This window comes from Myxine glutinosa, chromosome 5 (genome assembly GCF_964187855.1).
Source record: "Myxine glutinosa chromosome 5, kmMyxGlut1.1, whole genome shotgun sequence".
NCBI lineage: Eukaryota > Metazoa > Chordata > Myxini > Myxiniformes > Myxinidae > Myxine > Myxine glutinosa.
In genome coordinates, this window is record NC_136265.1 from 426,996 (window position 1) to 451,485 (window position 24,490).

At 42.2% G+C, this 24,490-nt stretch overlaps 1 protein-coding gene across 8 annotated transcripts in view; it reads right to left on the minus strand.

The window, feature by feature from the left end:
- TRMT1 (tRNA methyltransferase 1) overlaps window positions 1-24,490 on the minus strand; it is a 193,448-nt gene that overhangs the window by 36,212 nt on the left and 132,746 nt on the right. For all 8 annotated transcript variants that reach the window (XM_078777475.1, XM_078777474.1, XM_068117983.2 and 5 more), the window contains 3 exons: window positions 15,743-15,851; window positions 14,175-14,251; window positions 11,446-11,565 (listed from right to left, as the gene is read on the minus strand). In XM_078777475.1, coding sequence (XP_078633601.1) covers window positions 11,446-11,565; window positions 14,175-14,251; window positions 15,743-15,851 — 306 coding nt within the window. The remainder of the gene's footprint in view (window positions 1-11,445; window positions 11,566-14,174; window positions 14,252-15,742; window positions 15,852-24,490) is intronic.

Sequence of the window (24,490 nt, forward strand, 5' to 3'; positions counted from 1 at the left end):
ATATATAACTCTACCCCTTAGATTGCCGGTTGCAGATTTCCCATCCAAAATGTAATCGGGTCATTGTCAGTTCATGGTGTATAAAGAATGTATACAAGTATTTTCACCAAGGTTTTTTAAAATCTTGTTGGCAAGGATATTAAATTCCTCATATAATGCTATAAAAATTATGCACCAGTGATAAATATTGTTGCGGATCTCCTCGTCGGCCTTCTCCCCTTACCAAGGGGGGGGGGGGGGGTTAGTCCCCTTGTCTTTGACTAGCCGACAGGATCCGGGGCTATGACGTTCCTTCCGGACGGCGTGAAATAGGGTTGTAGGCTGAATTCCTATTACCTAAGTACCAACGCCGCCTAGGAAGCAAGGAAATAAGCCCCGCCCGAATCACGGTTAAAGGTGGAAACGCCGAGCGGTAGCGAACCGTGACCCGAGCCGTTATCAAGAACTAGATCCCGATCCGAGCGGTTCCTATCGTGCCACGCTTACCCAATGGAGGAAATCACTGATACGGTCGAATCAGGAAGAAACAAGGAATAACAGTTGGTTTATTACACTATGTACAATGAGAAGCAGAAGAACACACAGTGCAGCCTTATACAGTCTTATACTTATCCCAGGACACGGGCCCGTTTCACACTCGGACACACTCACACGGGGTTGTAGATGGTCAGGTTGATGGTCAGGGATGATGTCCAACAGCTCGTTCTCCGGCCCCCGACTCGCACCGCGAAGAAGATGGTCAGGACGGCAGAAGCTCCCCGCGGGTCGTTGGCGCGGATCGGACAATTACAGGGCGAACGGTAAGCTGGGCTTGACGGTTACGCTGGCGTGGCTGCATACGTAACAGATGGACAGGCGCTATATGCGCTCCCAATACAAGTTCATAGGCGCTCCCAATACAAGTTCATAGGCGCTCCCAATACAAGTTCAATAGCAAATCGCCTCTCCCGCAGAAGTCCTGACAAGGGCAGTCCTTCACTTCAGTCCTCCGACAGTCCTCTTCATACGAGCGCTGTTGCGTAAGTCCTCATCAAGGGCTTTGTGCGTGCGCTTATATAGGCACGCCCTTATCACACCATGTCACCCGAGCCCTGATTGGCTGGTGGCCCTTACCGTCGCTGTCTCCCCCGCTTCAACCTCGACGCCGCCACACCCTGACCCGCCACACTCCTCCGCCGCCACACTCCTCCCTCTCTCAGGCCTACCTCGTGTCATTTGACTAGGGAGCATCCTAATGCGAGGTGCAATAGCCAAAATGGGGCGCGGGATGGATTCTGCCCAACGAGGTAGATTTGGAGGGTGGAAGGCTGGAAGCAAAATGAAAGGGGGCCTATCTTATTTATTTTACACAACGCAGATGTTACTAAGGAAATGGCCTTATCCTCACACATACTATGACATAACTAATATCCTAAATGGGCCTACGTGTTGCTTGTAGACTAACTATGGGGGAAAACCATTAACCTTTAATGATGTTATATGTACACTCTCAAAACCGCAACAATATAATGGTCACAATGAACTTTAAAATGATAGAAACAAGCACCCAAACCCACTCAAAATGACGTTTTCTTTCAATCATATTTACATTTAATTTAGTTTTACATTTAATTATTTAAAGACATCATGCACCAAATATCATCATTCATCAATAACTCGTCACAGGAGCCCTTTCCCAACATTATGATAGCAGTTGCAATCTTATCTGACATATGTTGACATGTATGTGCACAATATTACATAGGGTGTTGCAAAATAAATGATACTTTTTCCCCCCAGATTGTATTGACCACATGAATATGAATGAATGATCGTTTTAAGGCCATTTTCCCCGCTAGAGCGGGGGATAGCCTTGCGGGCCCGATGACAATCATGGTTCCCTGTTTGAGGCAATGTTTTTATGGCCGGATGCCCTTCCTGACGCCAACCCGTAGTCGCCTCTTACGATGCGCAGGGATACGGTGTACCTATTCTAAATTGGGGTACACACCGGGATCATTCATCCCAGCAAGCTGGTACTCAATTTGCCGACCTCGGAAGGATGACAGGCTGTGTCAACCCCCCTGGTGTTAATTTTAGCGATCAACCAGGATTCAAACCCAGGATCCTAGGATCCCAAGCCTGCACCCTAACCGCTAAGCCAACACCAGGCTATTGTATGTATTGTACCAGGCAACTGTGTATTGACCACATGTTGCAGAATAAATGATACTTTTTCCCCCCCAGATTGTATTGACCACATGTCCGCGATTTTTGAATTCAAATTTCGCGTGCATCGTCATGACATGTCACGCACGTTGCCTGCGTGTTGTCTCCGTCATATTTGCGACTAATGTTCGTGTCTTTGCTGAAATCTTTTAAAAGTCGACTTCAAATGGTTTCTGAAGCTAATGGTGGATATATTGACGCGTATTAGATGTGAGTTTTTAATTTGTGAATGAAATAAAGCCTTTGGTTGGATTTTCATCCGATTGAAACTTCATTTCATCTTTGGGGAAAAAGGTATCATATATTTTGCAACACCCCTTACACTGACATTCAAATTACAATTCTCACCAATTTTGTGACTGAAATCGGAATGCAATGCAGATGGCAATATTGATTCAAAATGATTAAAGGTTTGGTGACCCAAAGACTCCTTTGACTTGGTAGTTACCATATGGTAAACAAAGTTGGTAATTCCAACCACAATGTTACCAAACTACAGAGGTCACCGTGAAAAGACACCCAAACACCAGGTGGAACAGCAAGGTTCAACTTGAAATCGGGAGCAGTGAAACATTACTGCATCACATCTGAACACAGGAGTGCCTTTCTCAGTCAGATGAGGGAAATGGTGAATGGCAACAGGGCAGATGTTCAACATAACATATGGAGCTGCACAAGACAGTAATCAGGAAAGATGAGGATGCTGCATCAGCAATACTAAATCTGATCCACAGCTGGGTGAACCCCTTCACTACACCACATGATCTCATCAGTACTTCCACAGCAAAAACAGCTCCGCAGGAGATAGTCTCAGATCTGAAGGCGGCCTGGGAAGTAGGAGACAAGCGCTACACCAACTTCAAAACTTAAAGACGTGAGAGTAACCCACCGTTCAGAAATTCCATGACCCAATTAAAATGAACAACCCGAAAACCTTCAGCAATCTGTGCAAGAAGAAGGAAATCAAAAGCAATGGCAGAACAGTTATTAGTCCCCTACCGGTGTACACCGGAGGGGACTATAGGTTTGCACTCCGTCCCTCAGTCTGTCAGTCCGTCACGCAAAGAACAGTTTTCCGGAGTTTTTTTCTAAACTCTTAATGCTAATGATTTCAAACTTGGCGCGTGGTTTCCTCATGATAAGTTACAGATCAAGTTCGAACTTCACGACGTTTCGATCATTTTTGACAAAGTTATGGCACTTTGAACTTTGGTAATTTCCCCAACAGTTTTCCGGACGACAGACTGCCGGTCAGGGACATGTATTGCAGCGCAATACTCAGAATGCTTGTTCTTCAAGCAGACAGAGCACTTTTCAGTCACATTGTTGTGATGGCACAGGGTCGTGATCTTCAGATGGCAGAAGTACTCTCACAATCTCACATCCTTTGGGCCCCTTACTTTGGGCATTGGCAACCCCAGAAGGGCTCCTTCAGAAAACCAACAAGGCGGCTCTAGCTACAGCATTGCACAAGAATGTAGGCCCAGCTGATGGAATGCCTGAACATTCTGCAACTGTCATTAATGTGCTGAATCTCATTGAGAAGGTGAAAGGTGATCAAGCCAACTTTGGCGAAGTGGCCATGGTCGTGCTGTCAATGGCTCTGGATGATGGAAGCATGAGTCAGAGAATCTAAATAGTCTTTGACACATATAAAGACACCTCTTTCAAGAACAGCGAAAGGTTGGCTCACGGAGAAGAACTGGGGCTTGGGGTGAAGAGTATCACAGCATCACAAATTTTAAGGCAACAGAGAACGTTTCTTAGCCTCAACTCGTGTAGGTAACTCTTTTGCTCAGTAATAATTTTCTCTCAACTTGAAGTGAAGGCTGGTGTGCCCATGACAATGTCTTGGGCCCATTCTTGTTTCTCAAGGACATAAACGACCTCTCCAATGCTCAGGAAAACCAAGCTATTCGTTTTTACAGATTTTGTTTTTTGTATACAAGATCGAGGCTCGTGTATGATGACTCCATATTATGCCGTACAATAACCCTATGCTATTGACAGGCAGACAGCACAATTGTGTCACTCTCTGCTAATTTGCAATTCATTAGATACTGGTCTGACAAATGGAACATGTCTTTCAATCCTAGCAAATCTCAGTCTCACCTGTCACTTCAGAAAGTTAAAATTAAGTCATCTATATATTTCCATGGTCAGCAGCAACTGGGCAACCTCAGTGCATTCCACAAATGTTTAGTCTCTTGAACTTCTGGGCCTCACCATGAGCCACTAGTTGGCCTGGGCCAACCAATTTACAAAGGTGGCCACGCAGACGATCCTCCATCGTTCTATCATTTGTTGAAAACGCAGCTCAAAGGAGAACGACTCTCTCCTACGGGCTGGTACCCCAACATCACATCCATCTTTCCTGGATTATGTGGTATCTAAAGCTCCCAACATTATTGGCAACTCATGTGATGAGACTGAAGCACAAGGTCTGTTGCCATCACATCACAGGCAGGTTGCTCAACTCTGCTTTTACTACTGCTCCTCCAGTCGAGCTCTGCTCTTATTGCCACTCTGACCCTTTCTATCTCCTCCAAGATGCATCTCTTCGTTCAACTCCAAAAATCCAAGCTTTCACCCGAACACACTCTTTTCTTCCTCTTTCCTTCCATTTCTGGGAATGCCTCCTGGATGTGGTTCAATCACACTTTTCCCTACAGGGATTTAAGCAGGTAGTGCACCACTATCTCAGGTTATCCCACACACATACCCACAATCTTTAGTAAGCCCCATTAAACCTACCTCACTCAAACACTTTACCTGCAGGTTACTCTTTGTCCTACCCGGCCTTTTTTTCTGTGTGTGTTTCTGTGTGTGTGTGTGTGTGTGTGTGTGTGTGTGTGTGTGTGTGTGTGTGTTTCTGTGTGTGTGTGTTTCTGTGTGTGTGTGTGTTTCTGTGTGTGTATGTTTCTGTGTGTGTGTTTCTGTGTGTCTGTGTTTTTTCTTTTCCTTTCTGTCTGTCTGTCTGTCTGTCTGTCTCTCTCTCTGTCTGTGTCTCTGTCTGTCTGTCTGTCTGTGTCTCTCTCTGTGTCTGTCTCTCTGTGTCTCTCTCTCTCTGTGTGTGTCTCTCTCTCTCTCTCTCTCTGTCTCTCTCTGTCTGTCTGTTTCTCTGTCTGTCTGTTTCTCTGCCTGTCTGTTTCTCTGCCTGTCTGTTTCTCTGCCTGTCTGTTTCTCTGCCTGTCTGTTTCTCTGCCTGTCTGTTTCTCTGCCTGTCTGTTTCTCTGCCTGTCTGTTTCTCTGCCTGTCTGTTTCTCTGCCTGTCTGTTTCTCTGCCTGTCTGTTTCTCTGCCTGTCTGTTTCTCTGCCTGTCTGTTTCTCTGCCTGTCTGTTTCTCTGCTTTTTGCACGTTTGTTTGTTCCCCTTGCTTGTGTCCAACTGTGCCTTCATGCTCCAGTGCTCCACTGTCAGAACATTGCCTTTGTACCCTCTGTCAGGGAAGAACGCAAGGAAATGCAGAAATTTCCAAGACCGCACAAAATACCGTTTCTGACGATCATTGAAAAAAAATTCTTAGGGGAGGATCCCCAGACCCCCCTCCATCCCTAGGGACGAATCTGGGTTTGGCAGATGCATGGAGAACGCAACTGCCCGAATGCATAGTGCCAACTGTAAAGTTTGGTGGAAGAGGAATAATGGTCTAGGGGCTGTTTTTCATGGTTTGGGCTAGGCCCGATAGTTCCAGTCAAGGGAAACCTTAATGCTACAGCATACAATACCATTCTAGGTGATTGTGTGCTTCCAATTTTGTGGCAACAGTTTGGGGAAGGCTCTTTCCTGTTTCAGCATGACGATGCCCTCGTGCACAATAGTCCGGTCATTAAATAGTTGATGTTCAACAACATTTGTACAAAAGGTTTCTCGATGGGTTTCACCTCTTTGATACCTCTACTTTAAACAAAAAAAAGTTTACCAAAATATGATATGGGGAACTACCTGAAAAGAGGCCAAATCCAAGATGGCCGCCATCAAAATTAACCAAAGTGAAAAAAATTTCAAATATGGAACCAGCCAAGATAAAAACATGGAATGTAATTTTCAAGTTCAATGTTACATATAATGCAAAATGGCCACCAAGATTTGACGAAAAATGCAAAATTAGTATATCTACATGTACATAACTAACGGCATTAGAAAGTCTATCAATTAGCATATTCAAACCCCTGACATCTATATATTCAATGTTGATGACAAAATTATAATGTCAATGGAACTCTAAAACATGTTCTTATTCACTTTAATTGTTGGATTAAGGTTAATACCACCATGCCTCTCTGCACCTACAATGTCTTATCTGAAATTTGCACAGTGCATCACTATTAGTCAGTGGTGTCACTGGAATCATGAATTTGCCCATTTGTGCATGTTATGCCTTCACAGTGACCACACACCAAGTTACATTTGAGTCCATTTTTCCTGCAGGAGCATGTGTTTTTGGCACACATTCCAGTACAGTTGCATTTAATGATCTTGAGTAGAGATGCAGGTGCAGCACGTTGATCCATTCTGTGTGGCTTCAAGATAGACTCATGCTGGGTCTTGCAGAGCACCCAGCCCCATTCTGTCGCCTCCATGTTGTTGCCTGGCCAGGCCTGCACTTGGAGGTAGACCCACTGGCTGTGGAATCTGGCAGCATCTGATGTCGGTGGAAGACGTTCAGGGGGCAGATAGCCGGAGCTTGAAGCAACCTTCTCGGTGAACGTAGATGCACGTTCAAAATTCAAATCTGAACCATGCTTACAACCATAAATGGTTGCAATGGCCTGATTACCAGATAGCTCAAGTTCCTCACGATCAATATCTGCCACCATGAACAACTCTGCGAATTCCTTGAGGCCACGGTATTTACCCATAGTTGACATTTTTCCTATGCCATAGGGCTTCGATGTCGTATCACATCCAGACAGTGCATGAATAAAGAGCAGGGAATGACTGAGGTCAGGGTCAAGTTCCTTCTGCAGGATGGATATATCAATGAGCTTTGTGCTAGTTTGAAGATAGATGGTCTCATGTTTGCTGGGCGTGAAGTGGTGTTGCAGCAGAATGAGAAGGTCGGTGTCATCCCCTACAACTACCACAGGCAGTGTCAGAGCAATTGTGCAGGCAGTCATTGCAATGTCATAATCAGCATCTCCAGATGAGTGACTGACCTGAATGCCTTCTTTCTTCTCCATCTCAGATCCCAGGAGATGAAGGAATTTCTGTTTGTTTCTCGTGTTTGCCAAAAATGGCTTTTTCGTCATTTTGAGCAACATATCTGGAGTGAAATCCACATCCACTCCCATCTCACTACCAGTTCTCCTCTGATGAGTGTCATCTTTGGTAGAAGGGCCACTGCCATAGCCATCAAACACAATGTGAGCATTGTTATAGTGGTTGCGCACAAACGCAATATATAGTTGGCAGAGATTGGCATACGATGTGGGCTTGGCCCAGGGCAGGCGCTGTAACAGGGCGCCTCCATCGATGACATAGGTAACACGGATGGGCAACTCCTTTATAACACATGCTGGTACCTTCTTGACTAACCCATTCAGTAGATCAGCCTTAACTGCAAATCGCATAAAAAATTTGTGCCGAACAAGGATGAGGGATAGGAGCACAGCTCATACTGGAACAGTGTCTGGATATCAATAGTGCCAGTGCCTGCAACAACGAGGCGCTGGTACAGTTGCTTAGGATCGATCTGGATCTTCTGACCATCAACAGATACATACACTGAGGAAGCTAGGTTATTAACCTGTTGTTTTTTTTGTGAATTTGTGTTTTGAAACGGACAGTCCCTCCATAGATACCAGGATAGCAGCACCAACAGTCTCAGCAGAGTCAACGTCTACTGACCCTTCTAGTGCTATCACTCCTGATGATAGGCTCCGGAGTTCTTTAGAATTCTGTGAGAATGGTTTTCTCTTCAAGATAATCAATGATGGACTGTAGATCTTTGGCATCACGCTTGAGTTTTGCCTGTGTGAGATCTTTGTGCATCTCCCCTGGACTTGAGATACTTGTTACCTCCTGCATAGCCTTGTGCACTTCAGCACATGCAGGCATAGATAGTAGCCAGATCAGACTGGTTGATTCCTCGAAACCACATCCTCTAGTCAGCCCACCGACTGATTTTACACTGCCCATCAGAACTTGCTCAATATACAGGTCGCTAAATATTCCTGCCGTGACTGTAGATGCACTACGTTTTTGATCTGCCTTGATTGCTTTTGGGTTAATATGCTTACTTCGACACTCTGTGTACAACAAGGCAGCAGTTTTCAGTGTATGTGATGTCTGGAACATCTAATTTGCGGTCTATTGGCATTAGTAATACCATTACAACCTTTTTCTGTCAACTTTGCATATTCCTGAGGCTTGTCCAGGTTAATTGCCTCCAGGCACAGCACACAGGTAGCCATCTATTTCTTGTCTACAGTTGACGCAATCAGTTGAGATCAGACACCTGAAAATAAGTAAACAGATGTTTCATGATTAATATTAATGAAATTATAAATAATTTCATATTTTCTATATAATTTTATATATTAATTTATAATTAATAAATAATTTTAGCCATTATTAGGCAAACATTTTGTATTTGACTAAAAATTTTATTTCTTTTTCAACAGTCTACAATCTCTATGTTATCATATCAATCAGCACATATAAACAATACATTCCAATGCATTTATCTTTTCAGGCTGATATAAATAGACTAATCATACATGTTTTTATCTTGATCAATTCCATATTTATGACATTTTTCCACTTTGGTTAATTTTGATGGTGGCCATCTTGGATTTGGCCTATTTTCAGGTAGTTCCCCATGTCCTATTTTGTTAAACTTTTTTTTTTTTAACGTAGAGGTATCAAAGAGGTGAAACCTATCGGGAAACCTTTTGTTCAAATTTTGTTGAACATGCAGTAATAATTGTTGTTTAATGACTGGACTGGTGGTGGGCTAGCGGCTAGGGTGCCGGCTTAGGATCCTAGGATCCTGGGTTTGAATCCGGGTCAATCGCTGAATTAACGCCAGGGGGGTTGACTCAGCCTGTCATCCTTCCGAGGTCGGCAAATTGAGTACCAGTTCACTGGTAATTCCCTGCTTGTCGTTAAAGGCGGCAAAAAGGGTTGGCGTCAGGAAGGGCATCCGGCCGTAAAACATTGCTTCAAAAAGGGGACCGAAAAACAACAACAACCACAGTTCCCGAAAAGGCCAACCCCCGCTTGCGGGGAAAAATGGCCTCTAAAGGTGGTTTTTTATCTTGCCAAAACGAAGTTTTTGCAAGATGTATCAGTCACCTTGTATGTTTGTTTTTTTGTTTGTTTGTGGTTAATCATTTTTTTTCACGTTTAGATCACTCTGTAGACCACAGTTATTATTGGAAATTCCTGTAACTTCGCATATCAGAGTCCTATAGAGATACCCTTCAGCACACAAAATTTTGAAGGTCAAGGTCAAAGGTCAAGGTCACTTTGTGGTCAATCATGGAGGTCGACGAAACACTAATTTTTTGAGTAACTTTGATCGGATCGTCTCCAAACTTCATGGGAATCTAGTATATGGTCCGGCGCTCAGCTGATTAGTTTTTGGTGGCGATCGGCCTTGACCTTCATGGTTAGCGCTGGAGGTCGAAAATTATTGACCCCAAGGTCAAATTACGAAACCCTTATTTTTTGAGTAACTTTGATCTTATGATCTCCAAACTTGGTGGGTATATAGGGTGTGGTATGGCGCTCAGTTGATTAGTTTTTGGTGTCGATCGGCCTTGACCTTCAAGGTCATTTTGAAGGTCATTCAATTTTGACCAAAAGGTAAAATTTTCAAGTTTCAGTTACCATATCGAGTAGTACCTCAAATTGAAGCCCTTGTTGAGTGCTTTCCAAACATATAACTAGTTTGACAATGTGACGTCATTTGACGGCGTTATGACGAAAAAACTGCACTTTTCATGTATATTGTATTGCTTTAGTTCGCATTGTTTAGGTCACTCTGTAGAGCACAGTTCCCTTTGGAAACTCTTGTAAGTTCGCATATCAGAGTCTTTTAGAGATACCCTTTAGCACACAAAATTATGAAGGTCAAGGTCAAAGGTCAAGGTCACTTTGCGGCCAATCATGGAGGTCGACGAAACACTAATTTTTTGAGTAACTTTGATCGGATCGTCTCCAAACTTCATGGGAATCTAGTATATGGTCCGGCGCTCAGCTGATTAGTTTTTGGTGGCGATCGGCCTTGACCTTCATGGTTAGCGCTGGAGGTCGACAATTATTGACCCCAAGGTCAAATTTTGAAATCGTAGGTACCATATCGAGTAATACCTCATATGAATGCCCTTGATGAGTGCTTCCCAGATCTGTAAACAGTTTGACGCTATGACGTCATTTGATGACGTCATGACGAAAAAACGGAATTTTCATGAAAAAATTATTTCCTCAGTTCTCATCAAAATCTTTCAATATTTCATGTGCGTTGGTCATGAAGACATACTATTCACCATACGAAATTATTAAGGTCAAGGTCAAATGGCAAGATACGGTTCACCCTGTGGGTGACATATGTTCATTTTTTGTTTTTGTTTTTAATGACTGGACTACAAAGCGAAGTCCATACAAAAATGGTTTGTCGAGATCAGTGTTGAAGAACTTGACTGGCCTGCACAGAGCCCTGACCTCAACCCCATTGAAAATCTTTGGGATGAATTGGAACGCCGACTGCGAGCCAGGCCAAATCACCCAACATCAGTGCCCGACCTCACTAATGCTCTTGTGGCTGAAGGGAAGCAAATCCCTGGGGAGAGGGTGTGGGGGCTGGGAAACCAACTCCATATTAATGTCCTTGATTTTGGAGTGAGATATTCGACGAGCACATAAGGGTGTTATGTTCGGGTGTCCACATACTTTTAGTCATGTCATGTACAAGTAACCTGACTATCTGAGAGCTCTTCAGATATGACCAAGCGGTAAGGCCCGAAACATTAACTTCTGCTTGCTTCCCACAGCAGGCAACAAACTTCAATCAACGCTCTGTGTGAGCTTGACATTTTTATTTGAGAGCATACTTTAGAGAAAGACCTTTTTGCATATAAAAGAGAGATCTGGCCACCTTGTCAGTAAACAATGAAAAGAGAAAAAGATGAAAAAAATAGTATGCATGAATCTAATTATTGTAAAAAGGAAAACAGAAGAAAAGGAACACAATATGTAAAATGTTTGCAGAAAACAGAAGTGTAACATTACCAACACTTTGCACGGGTTTTGGGCCCCCAGTTCGGTAAGGGATTTTCTTGAAACCTCTTCAGTCCCTTCTGACGTGATGGAGGGTTAGCATCTGCTCGCACCACAAAGTTTGCTTCTAGCCTGTATTAACCAAAAAATAAAAGAAACGTTCTTAGAGGGATATTGGATTAAAAAAAGAAAACAAATCAATCAATGACAAACAACAACAACATGCATTTTAAGGCCATTTTCCCTGCCAGAGCGGGGGTTAGCCTTGCGGTCCCCATGACAATCTTCTCCATTTTGCCCTATTTTCTGCATCTCTCCTTGTTAACCCCCTTGCCCGCATTTCTTCTTCCACCATCTTTAGCCAAGTCTTTCTCGGTCTTCCCCGTCCTCTACTTCCTTCTACATTCATTTCCATCACTCTTCTCAACCAGTCACTTTCATCCTTCCTCAACACATGACCAAACCATCTCACCTGTTCCTCTTCACAGCATCAATCACAGGCTCTATCCATCATCTTTCGCAATTCATCATTTGTCTTCCTCTCTCTCAACGATACTCCGCATATCGACCGAACCATTCGCATTTCCACCCTTTCCAGCCTTCGTTGCTGCTCTACATCCATGACCCATGTCTCGCTCCCATAAATCATAACACTTCTCACAAATGCAGCATGCACCTTTCCCTTCAGCTTCAACGACACCCCTCCTCATCAGCACGCCACTCAGTTCCCGAAACTTCTTCCATGCACATCTCACTCCAGCAACAGTTGCTAAGTCTGATCCACCTTCTCCATTCAGCATGTCTCCGAGGTAGCAAAATGTTTTCAAATCAATGCAAAATGCAAAATTTCCAAAAAAAAAAAAAAAAATTCAAAATGCAAAATGTTTTCAAATCAATCAATGACATGTAAGCAAATTTTAATGTGCAATATCAAGTATAAATTACGGTGAAAAAAAAACAAAAAAAAACATTCAATAGCATGTAAGCAAATTTTAATGTGCAATATCAAGTATGAATTACGGTGAAAAAAAAACAAAAAAAACATTCAATAGCATGTTAGCAAATTTTAATGTGCAATATCAAGTATGAATTACGGTGAAAAAAACAAAAAAAACATTCAATAGCATGTAAGCAAATTTTAATGTGCAATATCAAGTATGAATTACGGTGAAAAAAAAACAAAAAGAAACATTCAATAGCATGTAAGCAAATTTTAATGTGCAATATCAAGTATGAATTACGGTGAAAAAAACAAAAAAACATTCAATAGCATGTAAGCAAATTTTAATGTGCAATATCAAGTATGAATTTCGGTGACAATAAAAAAAACAATGACATGTAAGCAAAATTTAATGTGCAATTAATAATGTGCAATTAATAATAATGTGCAATGTGCAATAATAATGTGCAATTAATAATAATGTGCAATGTGCAATTTAATGTGCAAATTTAATGTCAAGTGTGAATTTCAGTGCCAAAAAAAAAACAATGACATGTAAGCAAATATTAATGTGCAATGTCAAGTGTGAATTTCGGTGGCAAAAAAAAACAATGACAAGGAAGCAAATTTTAATGTGCAATGTCAAGTGTGAATTTCGGTGGCAAAAAAAAACAGACAAGGAAGCAAATTTTAATGTGCAAATAAAGTGTGAATTTCAATGACAAAAAACTCAATTACATGTAAGCAAATTTTAATGTGCAATGTCAAGTGTGAATTTCGGTGGCAAAAAAAAACAATGACAAGGAAGCAAAATTTAATGTGCAATGTCAAGTGTGAATTTCGGTGACAAAAAAAAACAATGACAAGGAAGCAAAATTTAATGTGCAATGTCAAGTGTGAATTTCGGTGACAAAAAAAAAACAATAACAAGGAAGCAAATTTTAATGTGCAATGTCAAGTGTGAATTTCGGTGGCAAAAAAAAACAATGACAAGGAAGCAAATTTTAATGTGCAATGTCAAGTGTGAATTTCGGTGACAAAAAAAAAACAATGACAAGGAAGCAAATTTTAATGTGCAATGTCAAGTGTGAATTTCGGTGACAAAAAAAAAACAATGACAAGGAAGCAAAATTTAATGTGCAATGTCAAGTGTGAATTTCGGTGGCAAAAAAAAACAATGACAAGGAAGCAAATTTTAATGTGCAATGTCAAGTGTGAATTTCGGTGACAAAAAAAAAACAATGACAAGGAAGCAAATTTTAATGTGCAATGTCAAGTGTGAATTTCGGTGGCAAAAAAAAACAATGACAAGGAAGCAAATTTTAATGTGCAATGTCAAGTGTGAATTTCGGTGGCAAAAAAAAACAATGACAAGGAAGCAAATTTTAATGTGCAATGTCAAGTGTGAATTTCGGTGGCAAAAAAAAACAATGACAAGGAAGCAAATTTTAATGTGCAATGTCAAGTGTGAATTTCGGTGACAAAAAAAAAAACAATGACAAGGAAGCAAATTTTAATGTGCAATGTCAAGTGTGAATTTCGGTGACAAAAAAAAAACAATGACAAGGAAGCAAAATTTAATGTGCAAATAAAGTGTGAATTTCAATGACAAAAAACCAATCAATTACATGTAAGCAAATTTTAATGTGCAATATCCGGTATGAATTTCTTTGCAAAAAAAAAAAAGAAGAAGACATCAATGTCGACTTTCAAAATTCCACATTCAAATCCCAACCCATCCACCTTCCCTATCTTTTTCTGCATAACAATTGCCGCAAGTAATATTGAAATAAAACCTTACTGTGATTGTTTCATCAAAACATGAAAAGCCGGGCTGGATTCCACCAGCCGTTCCACTTTCGCTGGATGCAGTTTTTCCTAGAAGGAGAAAAATATATCAGCACAAATAACGATCCAGAAGCAACTAGAACGGGCATTCGGTAGAGGGAATACCTCAGCCAGGCTCAACAGGTTACGTTTTGTGTACCACCAATAGGCTGGATCTTGATTCCGGACCTCAACCAACATCTAATCGGCTTGTTCTTGTCACCGAACCAACTCGTCCATCTAGTTTTGATCCTATCTCTCAATGATGAGGAGTAACTGAAAATTTTCTAGTATCCGATAAGACCAGGGAACCACTGGTAGGCGTGGATGAACCACAAAATATGCAAATTAGTCAATGGTTTGAACAAACTTGTGAAAGCACCATGCGCAGATGATTCCTACCAGGTGACATCTACATCGGGTGGTTTGAACAAACTTGTGAAAGCACCACGCGCAGAAGATTCCTACCAGGTGACATGTGATGAAGGTTGTGGTTAAGTTTCATCAAAATTGTGTGTAGTTTCAGAGAAGAAAGCAAATATATATTTTGTGGGGTCAAACCTGGACCCACTTTGACCCCATTTTGCCCTTAAGCCCTGATTTTTTAAAATGTTGTCAACAAACTTTGGGAGATGACAGATGATGAAGGTTGTGGCCAAGTTTCATCAAAATCTTGAGTAGTTTCCGAGAAGAATATCCGAGTGTTTACGTTCAGCTGGACTGACTCACTAACTGACAGACACCGCATGATGCGAATACCTCACCTGAGTTATGTTCCAGGTGAGCTAAAATCCAGATAACCACGGTAGATGCAGAGTCTTATGCACCACCTTATTTAACACGTTACTTTAGTTCTTCGTGCCTGCCGTGTGTGTCCTGGCTTTATAACGTCCTTAAAAACAGTATGTGTCCTGTTTGGAATGATTTAAAATTTTGTTTGACGAACAGGTAGACAAAGAGTAAAATATGATCAGGACAAATTCAGAACTAAAATACTGTTAAACTCCAGGTTCATTATCCGATTCGTGCTCAAAATATAACATTCAATTGAAATAAGTTGTTTCTCGATAATATACTGACGTTTGTAGATGAGCGAATAGACAGATGGACAGAAGTGAACTTATTGCTTAAGGTGGGTTTTCACGGGACACGCGAACGGTTCGCGAAGGATGCGAATGTCGAAAAAATGGCAAAGTCCAACATTCGTATTTTAGGCTCCAAAAGTTCGCCAAACATGCGCGGGGGTTCGGAAGTGTCGTCAATTGTTCGCAGGAGTCGTTTTTTGTTCGGCGGGTATTTCAAAAATGTTTGAAACAGGATGCGAACAATTGACGACGCTTCCGAACCCCCGCGCATGTTTGGCGAACTTTTGGAGCCTAAAATACGAATGTTGGACTTTGCCATTTTTTCGACATTCGCATCCTTCGCGAACCGTTCGCGTGTCCCGTGAAAACCCACCTTTAGCCCCGCTTTTTGTTTCGCGTGCGTGGGTAAAGATAAGCATCTCATGACAACTGTGAAGCCGATAAACAACGAACTCACCCAGCACCTCATGATGTCCCACAGCACAGCAGCTGGAGCGTTGGTTTTAATTGCATTTTTGCAAGCATGAGACAAAGAAACGTCATATCCAGCATTAAGAATTGCTGATCTGGAGAAACACATTCAATATCAGAGTTTATATTTCAGCATAAGAAAGGCTTTAAAACTCTGCAATTTCCAGGTCCCACATATTTAGCATTTTATTCACTCAGAAGTACACACAACTTGGAGAGAACACTAGAAATAAACCCATAAAAAAAGAAGATACATGTGTGGGAGAAAAACGAAACAATTGAGTTAATTGATGTTTCTTAATTAAAAGATGATTTATGACCATATATAGGCTGACAAGATCATGTGATTTGCAATGCACCATGGATAATGTGTAAGATGTACTTTTGAACTTGCGCAAATTAAACTAAGCATGGAAAAGAAAGCAGAAGTTAAAATTCCTTGTTGAAGTGTCTTGTCTGCTGAGCGGAGATCGCACTCTCAGGACTGTGAGTTTGTGGTTTTCACTGTCAAGGTTGGGTGAGCTGTGCCTGCCTGAATGTACTTCTTCTTTCTGATTTTAACTGCATAAAAGGCTGTTTGACAATTTATATTTCGGAGTGTTCCACGGTTCGAGTACTGTGTGTTGCTCCCCATTTGCAAACGTAGGAATAAATGTTGATGAACTGATTCAACCATCTTTTTGATTGGTCTAACTTGATTGGGGTTCGAGTTTTTCCACCACACATGAACTCTGAATTACATTGCAAACAAATTAGAATCAACACCAGCCAGTAAAATTGTACGAGTTGCACAAATATATCGCCCCTATTGATATTCAATGTATTCTACCTTACAGAAAAAATATAAACTAGAACTGCCACTTTAAAACTGCTGGCAGTGATGACCGGTTTACTCGCACCCACTTTTTATACAACCCCACTTTTGATACAACCACACTTTTGATACAACCCCACTTTCATTGGACATGCTTTGACACAACCCCCTTGGATACAACCCTGACACACACACACACACACACACACACACACACACACACACACACACACACACACACACACATACACACACACACACACCACACACCCCTCCCCCCACACACATATACAGACAAGCGCACATCCCCTCCCCCCAACCCCAAGACACACCCCCCACACACATCCCCCGACACACACCCCCACACCCCCCCACCCCCCCACACACACACACTCCCCCTACCCCCCACCCCCAACACACACACACACACACACACACACACACATATCCCCCCACCCCTAACACACACACACAAACATGCACACATCCCCTCCACCCCCAACACACACACACACACACAAACATATCACGCCACCCCTAACACACACACAAACACACACACAAACACCCCCACACCCCTCCCCCCACACAAACACCCCTCCACACACACACATATCCACCCGCCCCCCCACACCCACATCCACACACACGCACATCCACACACACAAACACACGCACACATCTCCCCACCCCACCCCCAACACACACACGCACACACACACACGCGCATGCACGCACACACACACACACACACATATCCATCCCCCCCCTCCTCCACATGCACACCCCAACCCCTCCCCACACACACACATATCCACCCCCCCCACACCCACACACACATATCCCCCCACACACATCCCTACACACACACATCCCCCCCACACACCCCTCCACACATACACACACACACACACACACACATATCCAACCCCCCTCCTCCACATGCACACCCCAACCCCTCCACACACACACACATATCCCCCCCCCCCCCCAACCCACACACACACACAGACATCCACACACACGCACATCCATACACACACACACACACACATCCCCCCCACCCCATCCATTTAAAAAAATATTTTCGTTTAAATAACGATATCTGCCACCCGTGGAAGAACGTCATGCCATGGCATGACGTCATCCGTGGCCCGTGCCGTACATCAGAGTAAGAACGAAGTATCCTGTCGATTGAACTTGGTCAAATTTTTCATGATTGTCACCAAATTTGTTGTGGTATTTTGTTAACTCATCCGAGGCAATACGACAATCGAAATCCGATTTGAAATCTGAGCCAAATGGACGCCGTAAGATCTGCCTGCACGTGTGGATATTTTACCTGAGGAAGAATCACTTTGGAAATGCGATCCATTTAAAATGTTAGATTTTGAATAACTTCGTCATTTCTCATCGGATTTCCACCAAATAAAGGTCACCATTGCTTGCAGATACCTCTCTTTCTCCTTAAAATTGAAGACAGGATGAACTTCAGAGTGAGAAACAAGCCGAGGCGGCGGAGAGTTTTACAATGTTATTTTCCAATGTGAATGACAATATCGTGTAGTTTTACAAAAATTCATCAGAATTTGCCCAGATTTGTTGCATTCGAATGTTAACACCCTCTAGCGACTGCCAAATCCGAAGACAATTTAATTTCGAGCTACCCTTAGCTCGTGAGTTGGTTATGTCACATGGCCTGGTCAAAAAAAGGTGTAGTGGTTCTTCTTCTTCAGGCAATAACAACTTCTAGTTTCCAGACCGTACATCCAATCATCTTGAAATTTTGCACACTTGTTACTCTTCATGACGTCTACTACAGTATGAAGTTTCACGTCGATCAATAAAGCGATTCAAGAGATATCCATTTAAAAATTTTTGTTTTTTCGTTTAATTAACGATATCTGCCAAACCACGTCACCTATCGCAAATTCTAAAATGACATTTTAGTAGACTGACATGCTGAACAGATCTGTGAATTTTCTCCTCGATTGGATCAAAAATGAGAGAGGAGCTAGGTTTTAAAGGTTCATGCTTAAAAACGTCATAACTCTGAAACCATGTGTCGGATGATGTCGTGCTCCCTGACTTTTTTGTTCGTCATGGGTATGCGATTCTGCTTGCAAAGTTTGGCCTCGATCTGTTCAGCCGTTGCAGAGAAAAAGGGGTTTTCGTGTTTTCACGAAAAACAATATGGCGGCCGAACCACGTGACCTGCGATGTCATAATTACCATTAAAATATTCTACAGACCGAGTCCCTCCTATGATGAAAATTTGATCTCAATCGGCCCTATTATTTCTGAGAAAATGTTTTTTTAAAGGAAATTAAAACTTAAAATGGCAATAGCACTGGGAGACGTGGCCTGGAAGGACAAAATGGTGCGTTTCTTCTTCTTTCAACAATAAAGACTTATAGCTTCGAGACCGTACATCCAATCATTTTGAAATTTTGCACCCTTGTTCCGCCTGATGAGAGCTACATTGCATTAAAAATTCAAGTCGATCCATGCAGTGGTTCAAGAGTTACAAGCTTTTTAAAATTGAACTTCCATTATTTATTGCGGCCAAACCATGTGACATATCAAAATGCCTCAAGTAACGTTGAAACATACCCCCATGAGGAACATTTGTGTAAAGATTCCACTCGATATCTCCACAAATTATGGAGGTGATTCCATTTCTAGTTTGAGCTTTAAAACGTCATAACTCTGAAACCATGTGTCGGATGACATCGTGCTCGCTGACTTTTTTGTTTGTCATGGGTATGCGAATATGCATGCCAAGTTTGGGCTCGATCCGTTCAGCCGTTGCGGAGAAAAAGGGGTTTTTGTGTTTTTTCACGGAAAACAAGATGACGGCCGAAACCATGTGACGTATGACTTCGAAAATTTTTGCATTCTGAGTTTTTTTTAACAAAGCATCTGGGAAAAAAATCCCATTTTCGGGAAGAAAATTTTTTGTTTGACGAATTCTAACCTCTTAACGTTAGCATTTTTAATATACTCGATACGCATGTCTTTTGTTCCCGTTGAAGAGTTCTTTAGAATGAGCCATTCCTCAAATTTTTCCATGAGGCGTTTCGGAGATACAGAGGGGAAAAGCTGAATTTGTTTTACAAGATGGCGCCCATACCACATGACCTATGACGTCATAATTAGCATTAAAAAATTATCGGAGCCGAGACGATCATTTGATGAAAATTTCCTGTCAATCAATCCAGCGGTTGCTGAGAACATTAATTATGAAGTTTTCGGAGGTGCAAAATAGGGCAGAGGAATAATAATAACTAGAACTGCCACTTTAAAACTGCTGGCAGTGACCCGGTTTACTCGCACCCACTTTTGATACAACCCCACTTTTGATACAACCCCACTTTTGATACAACCCCACTTTTCATACAACCCCACTTTCATTGGACATGCTTTGACACAACCCCCTTGGATACAACCCCGACACACACACACACACACACACACACACACACACACACACACATCCCCCCCCCCCCCCCCACACACACACACATCCCTCCCCCCACACACACACACACATCCCCCCTACACACACACAGACACACACACACACACACACATCCTCCCCCCCCCCCCCCCACACACACACACACATCCCTCCCCCCACACACACACACACATCCCCCCTACACACACACACACACACACACACACACACACACACACACACACACACACACACACACACACACACATCCCCCCCACCCTAACACACACACAAACACACGCAAACATCCCCCCACCCCCAACACACACACACACACACACACACACACACACACACACACACACACACACACACATCCCCCCACCCCTAACACAAACACACATCCCCCCACCCCCCCAACCCTAACACACATGCACACACACAAACACCCCCACACCCTTCCCGCCACATGCACACCCCTCCACACGTACACACACACACACACACCCCCCACCTCGACACACACACACACCCCCCCCCCCATACGCACACCCCAACCCCCCCCCCCCCCCCACACATACACATCCACACACACATATTCCCCCTCCCCCCCACACGCACACCCCTCCACACATACACCCCCCCCCCCCACATACACGCATATCCACCCCCCCCCCCCCCACACACACACATCCCCCCCCCCCACACCCACACACAATCCACACATGTCAATCCATGCACTGATTGCAGAAAAAGCCATTTTAAAAAGAAAATCAACCTGAAATTGCAGACAGAATTATTTATTTTATCTGAGAAGCTAAACGATTCTTCTTCTTCTTTCATACCTCAAACTTTATATGAAATGCCATCGATTTAAAAAAAATCAGAATATGAGCAAATCTGTTTCATTCCTTTGTTAATATGCCTCCCCTTTTGATAAATCTGCAATTTGAATTTCATTTGAGGTTGACCGTTGAAATGACCGCGGGAGATCGTGTGATAATGATCACATCCTGGAAGGGAATCTTCTTCTTCAGTCGCTCATAACTTTGATTGAAATACGATCGAGTTAAAAATAGTCAGAATTTGAGCAAATCTGTTTCATTCGTTTGTTAATATGCCTCATCTATTGACAAATCTGCAATTATAATTTTTTTTGAGGTTGAAATGACCGCGGGAGATCGCGTTATAGTGATGACGTCCTGGATGGACATCTTCTTCTTCAGTCGTTCATTACTTTGAGTGAAATACGATCGAGTTAAAAATAGTCAGAATTTGAGCAAATCTGTTTCATTCGTCTGTTAATATGCTTCATCGATTGACAAATCTGCAATTTGAATTTCATTTGAGGTTGAAATGACCGCGGGAGATCGCGTTATAGTGATGACGTCTTGGATGGACATCTTCTTCTTCAGTCATTCATTACTTTGAGTGAAATACGATCGAGTTAAAAATAGTCAGAATTTGAGCAAATCTGTTTCATTCGTTTGTTAATATGCCTCCCCGATTGACAAATCTGCAATTTGAATTTCATTTGAGGTTGAAATGACCGCGGGAGATCGCGTTATAGTGATGACGTCTTGGATGGACATCTTCTTCTTCAGTCATTCATTACTTTGAGTGAAATACGATCGAGTTAAAAATAGTCAGAATTTGAGCAAATCTGTTTCATTCGTTTGTTAATATGCTTCATCGATTGACAAATCTGCAATTATAATTTTTTTTGAGGCTGAAATGATCGCGGGAGATCGTGTTATAGTGACTAGGGCATGCCCGTACGTGGGTGCCCGTTCCTTGCCAAAAAAAAAAATAAACGCTACCCGTACGCTCTACCCCGCCCGTACGCCCGTACGCCCGTAAACAAAAAAAACAACGCTCTTCGCTTCCGCCCTTCGCTCTGACTGAATTGGGAGAAATAATGCGCATAAGAAATCGAGAAATTATTATTTTCTCCGGAAGAAATCGAATTACGAACCGTAATGGCGCACGCGCTCGGCTCGGCTCGTTCTGTGATTGGCTGCCGGAAGTGAAGTCTTCACTGTCCGGAAGGTCGCAAATCGCAGTTACGATGAATCGCAAATTAGTTTTAATTAGTTTTAAAACATAGTTTAACGCCAACATAGTTTGCCAACGTGAAATAAATGAATACGCTCTCAAATGTGCCGTCCGAGGCAGAGTCTGTTCGCCACGTTCGGCACACGTGATAGCTCGCTGCTCTCTGATTGGTTGAATCGTTTTTTGGACATAGCTCGGTAACTACTTGTCCGATTAATTTCAAACCTTGAAAAGGCACATCCTCGGGTCCCCAGCAATATACCTGGCAAGTTTAAAGTATATCGGACCCGTGGTTGTCGAGAAACAGCGGTCACAGACATACATACATACATACATACATACATACATACATACATACACACAGAGATTACTGGAATTATAGATAGATGACGTCTTGGATGGACATCTTCTTCTTCAGTCGTTCATTACTTTGAGTGAAATACGATTGAGTTAAAAATAGTCAGAATTTGAGCAAATCTGTTTCATTCGTTTGTTAATATGCCTCATCTATTGACAAATCTGCAATTATAATTTTTTTTGAGGTTCAAATGACCGCGGGAGATCGCGTTATCGTGAGCACGTTCTGGAAAGACAATTGGTGTGTTTCTTCTTCTTTCAGCAATAAAGACTTATAGCTTCGAGACCGTATATCCAATCATCTTGAAATTTTGCACACTTGTTCCGCTTGATGAGAGCTACATTCCATTAAAAATTCAAGTCGATACATGCAGTGGTTCAAGAGTTACAAGCTTTTTAAAATTTTACTTCCATTATTTATTGCGGCCAAACCATGTGACTTATCAAAACGTCTCAAGTAACGTTGAAACATCCCCCCATGAGGAACAGTTCTGTAAAGTTTCCACTCGATATCTCCACAAATTATGGAGGTGATTCCATTTCTAGTTTGAGCTTTAAAACGAAATAACTCTGAAACCACGTGTCGGATGACGTCGTGCTCATTGACTTTTTTGTTCGTCATGGGTATGCGAATATGCATGCCAAGTTTGGGCTCGATCCGTTCAGCCGTTGCGGAGAAAAAGGGTTTTTTGTGTTTTTTCACGGAAAACAAGATGGCGGCCGAACCATGTGACGTATGACTTCGAAAATTGTCGCATTCTGAGTTTTTTTTAACTAAGCATCTGGGAAAAAAATCCCATTTTCGGGGGAGAAAATTTTTTGTTTGACGAATTCTTACCTCTTAGCGTTAGCATTTTTAAAATACTCGATACACATGTCTTTTGTTCCCATTGAAGAGTTCTTTAGAATGAGCCATTCCTCAAATTTTTCCATTGAGCCGTTGCGGAGATACAGAGGGCAAAAGTTGAACTTGTTTTACAAGATGGCGCCCACACCACGTTACCTATGACGTCATAATTAGCATGAAAAAATTCTAGGAGCCGAGAGGATCATTTGATGAAAATTTCCTGTCAATCCGACTAGCGGTTGCTGAGAACATTAATTATGAAGTTTTCGGAGGTGCAAAATAGGGCGGAAGAATAATAAGAAAAACTCTAGCAGTAATAATAGGTTACTCTCCATTTCATGGAGAGTAAACCTAATAAGAAAAACTCTAGCAGTAATAATAGGTTACTCTCCATTTCATGGAGAGTAAACCTAACTAGAACAGCACTCTTCGACGTCACGACGTTGACTGATATGCCTCCGCCCACGTTATTACATCATTATAATACTTGTATCAAGTTTGATTTAAATCGATTCAGCTGCACCCGTTAGCACATTTTTACCTGACATGACCTCTGACCTTTGACCTAATGACATCAAAATGTAATCAGTTCATGTTTACATCATCATACATACCTGTACCAAGTTTTAATTTGAATCCCTTCAGCTGTTCACAAGTTCTCATATGTTTACCTGAAATGACCTTCTGACCTTTGGCCTTTGACCTCGGGACCTCAAAAATCTCATCGGTTAATCTTTACATCATTATACATATCTGTAACAAGTTTGAATTAGATCCCTTTAGCCATTCTCAAGTTACAGACGTATTACAGACTGACTTTTAACCTTTGACCTATTGAACCCGAATTCTAATCATTTAATCTTTACAACATCATTATACAAACCCGTACCAAATTTGAATTAGATCACTTCAGCCATTCTCGAGTTATAGACCTATTACAGACTTTGACCTTTGACATCTTGATCCCAAAATCGAATCACTTGATCTGTACATCATTATACATGCCCGTACCAAATTTGAATTGGATCACTTCAGGCGTTCTCAAGTTAAAGACCGATTACAGATTTGACCTTTGACCCCAAAATCTAATCACATAATCTTTACAATATTACACATACCTGCACCAAGTTTGAATTGGATCACTTCAGCTGTTCTCAAGTTATAGACTATTACAGACTCTGACCTTTGACCTATGACCCCA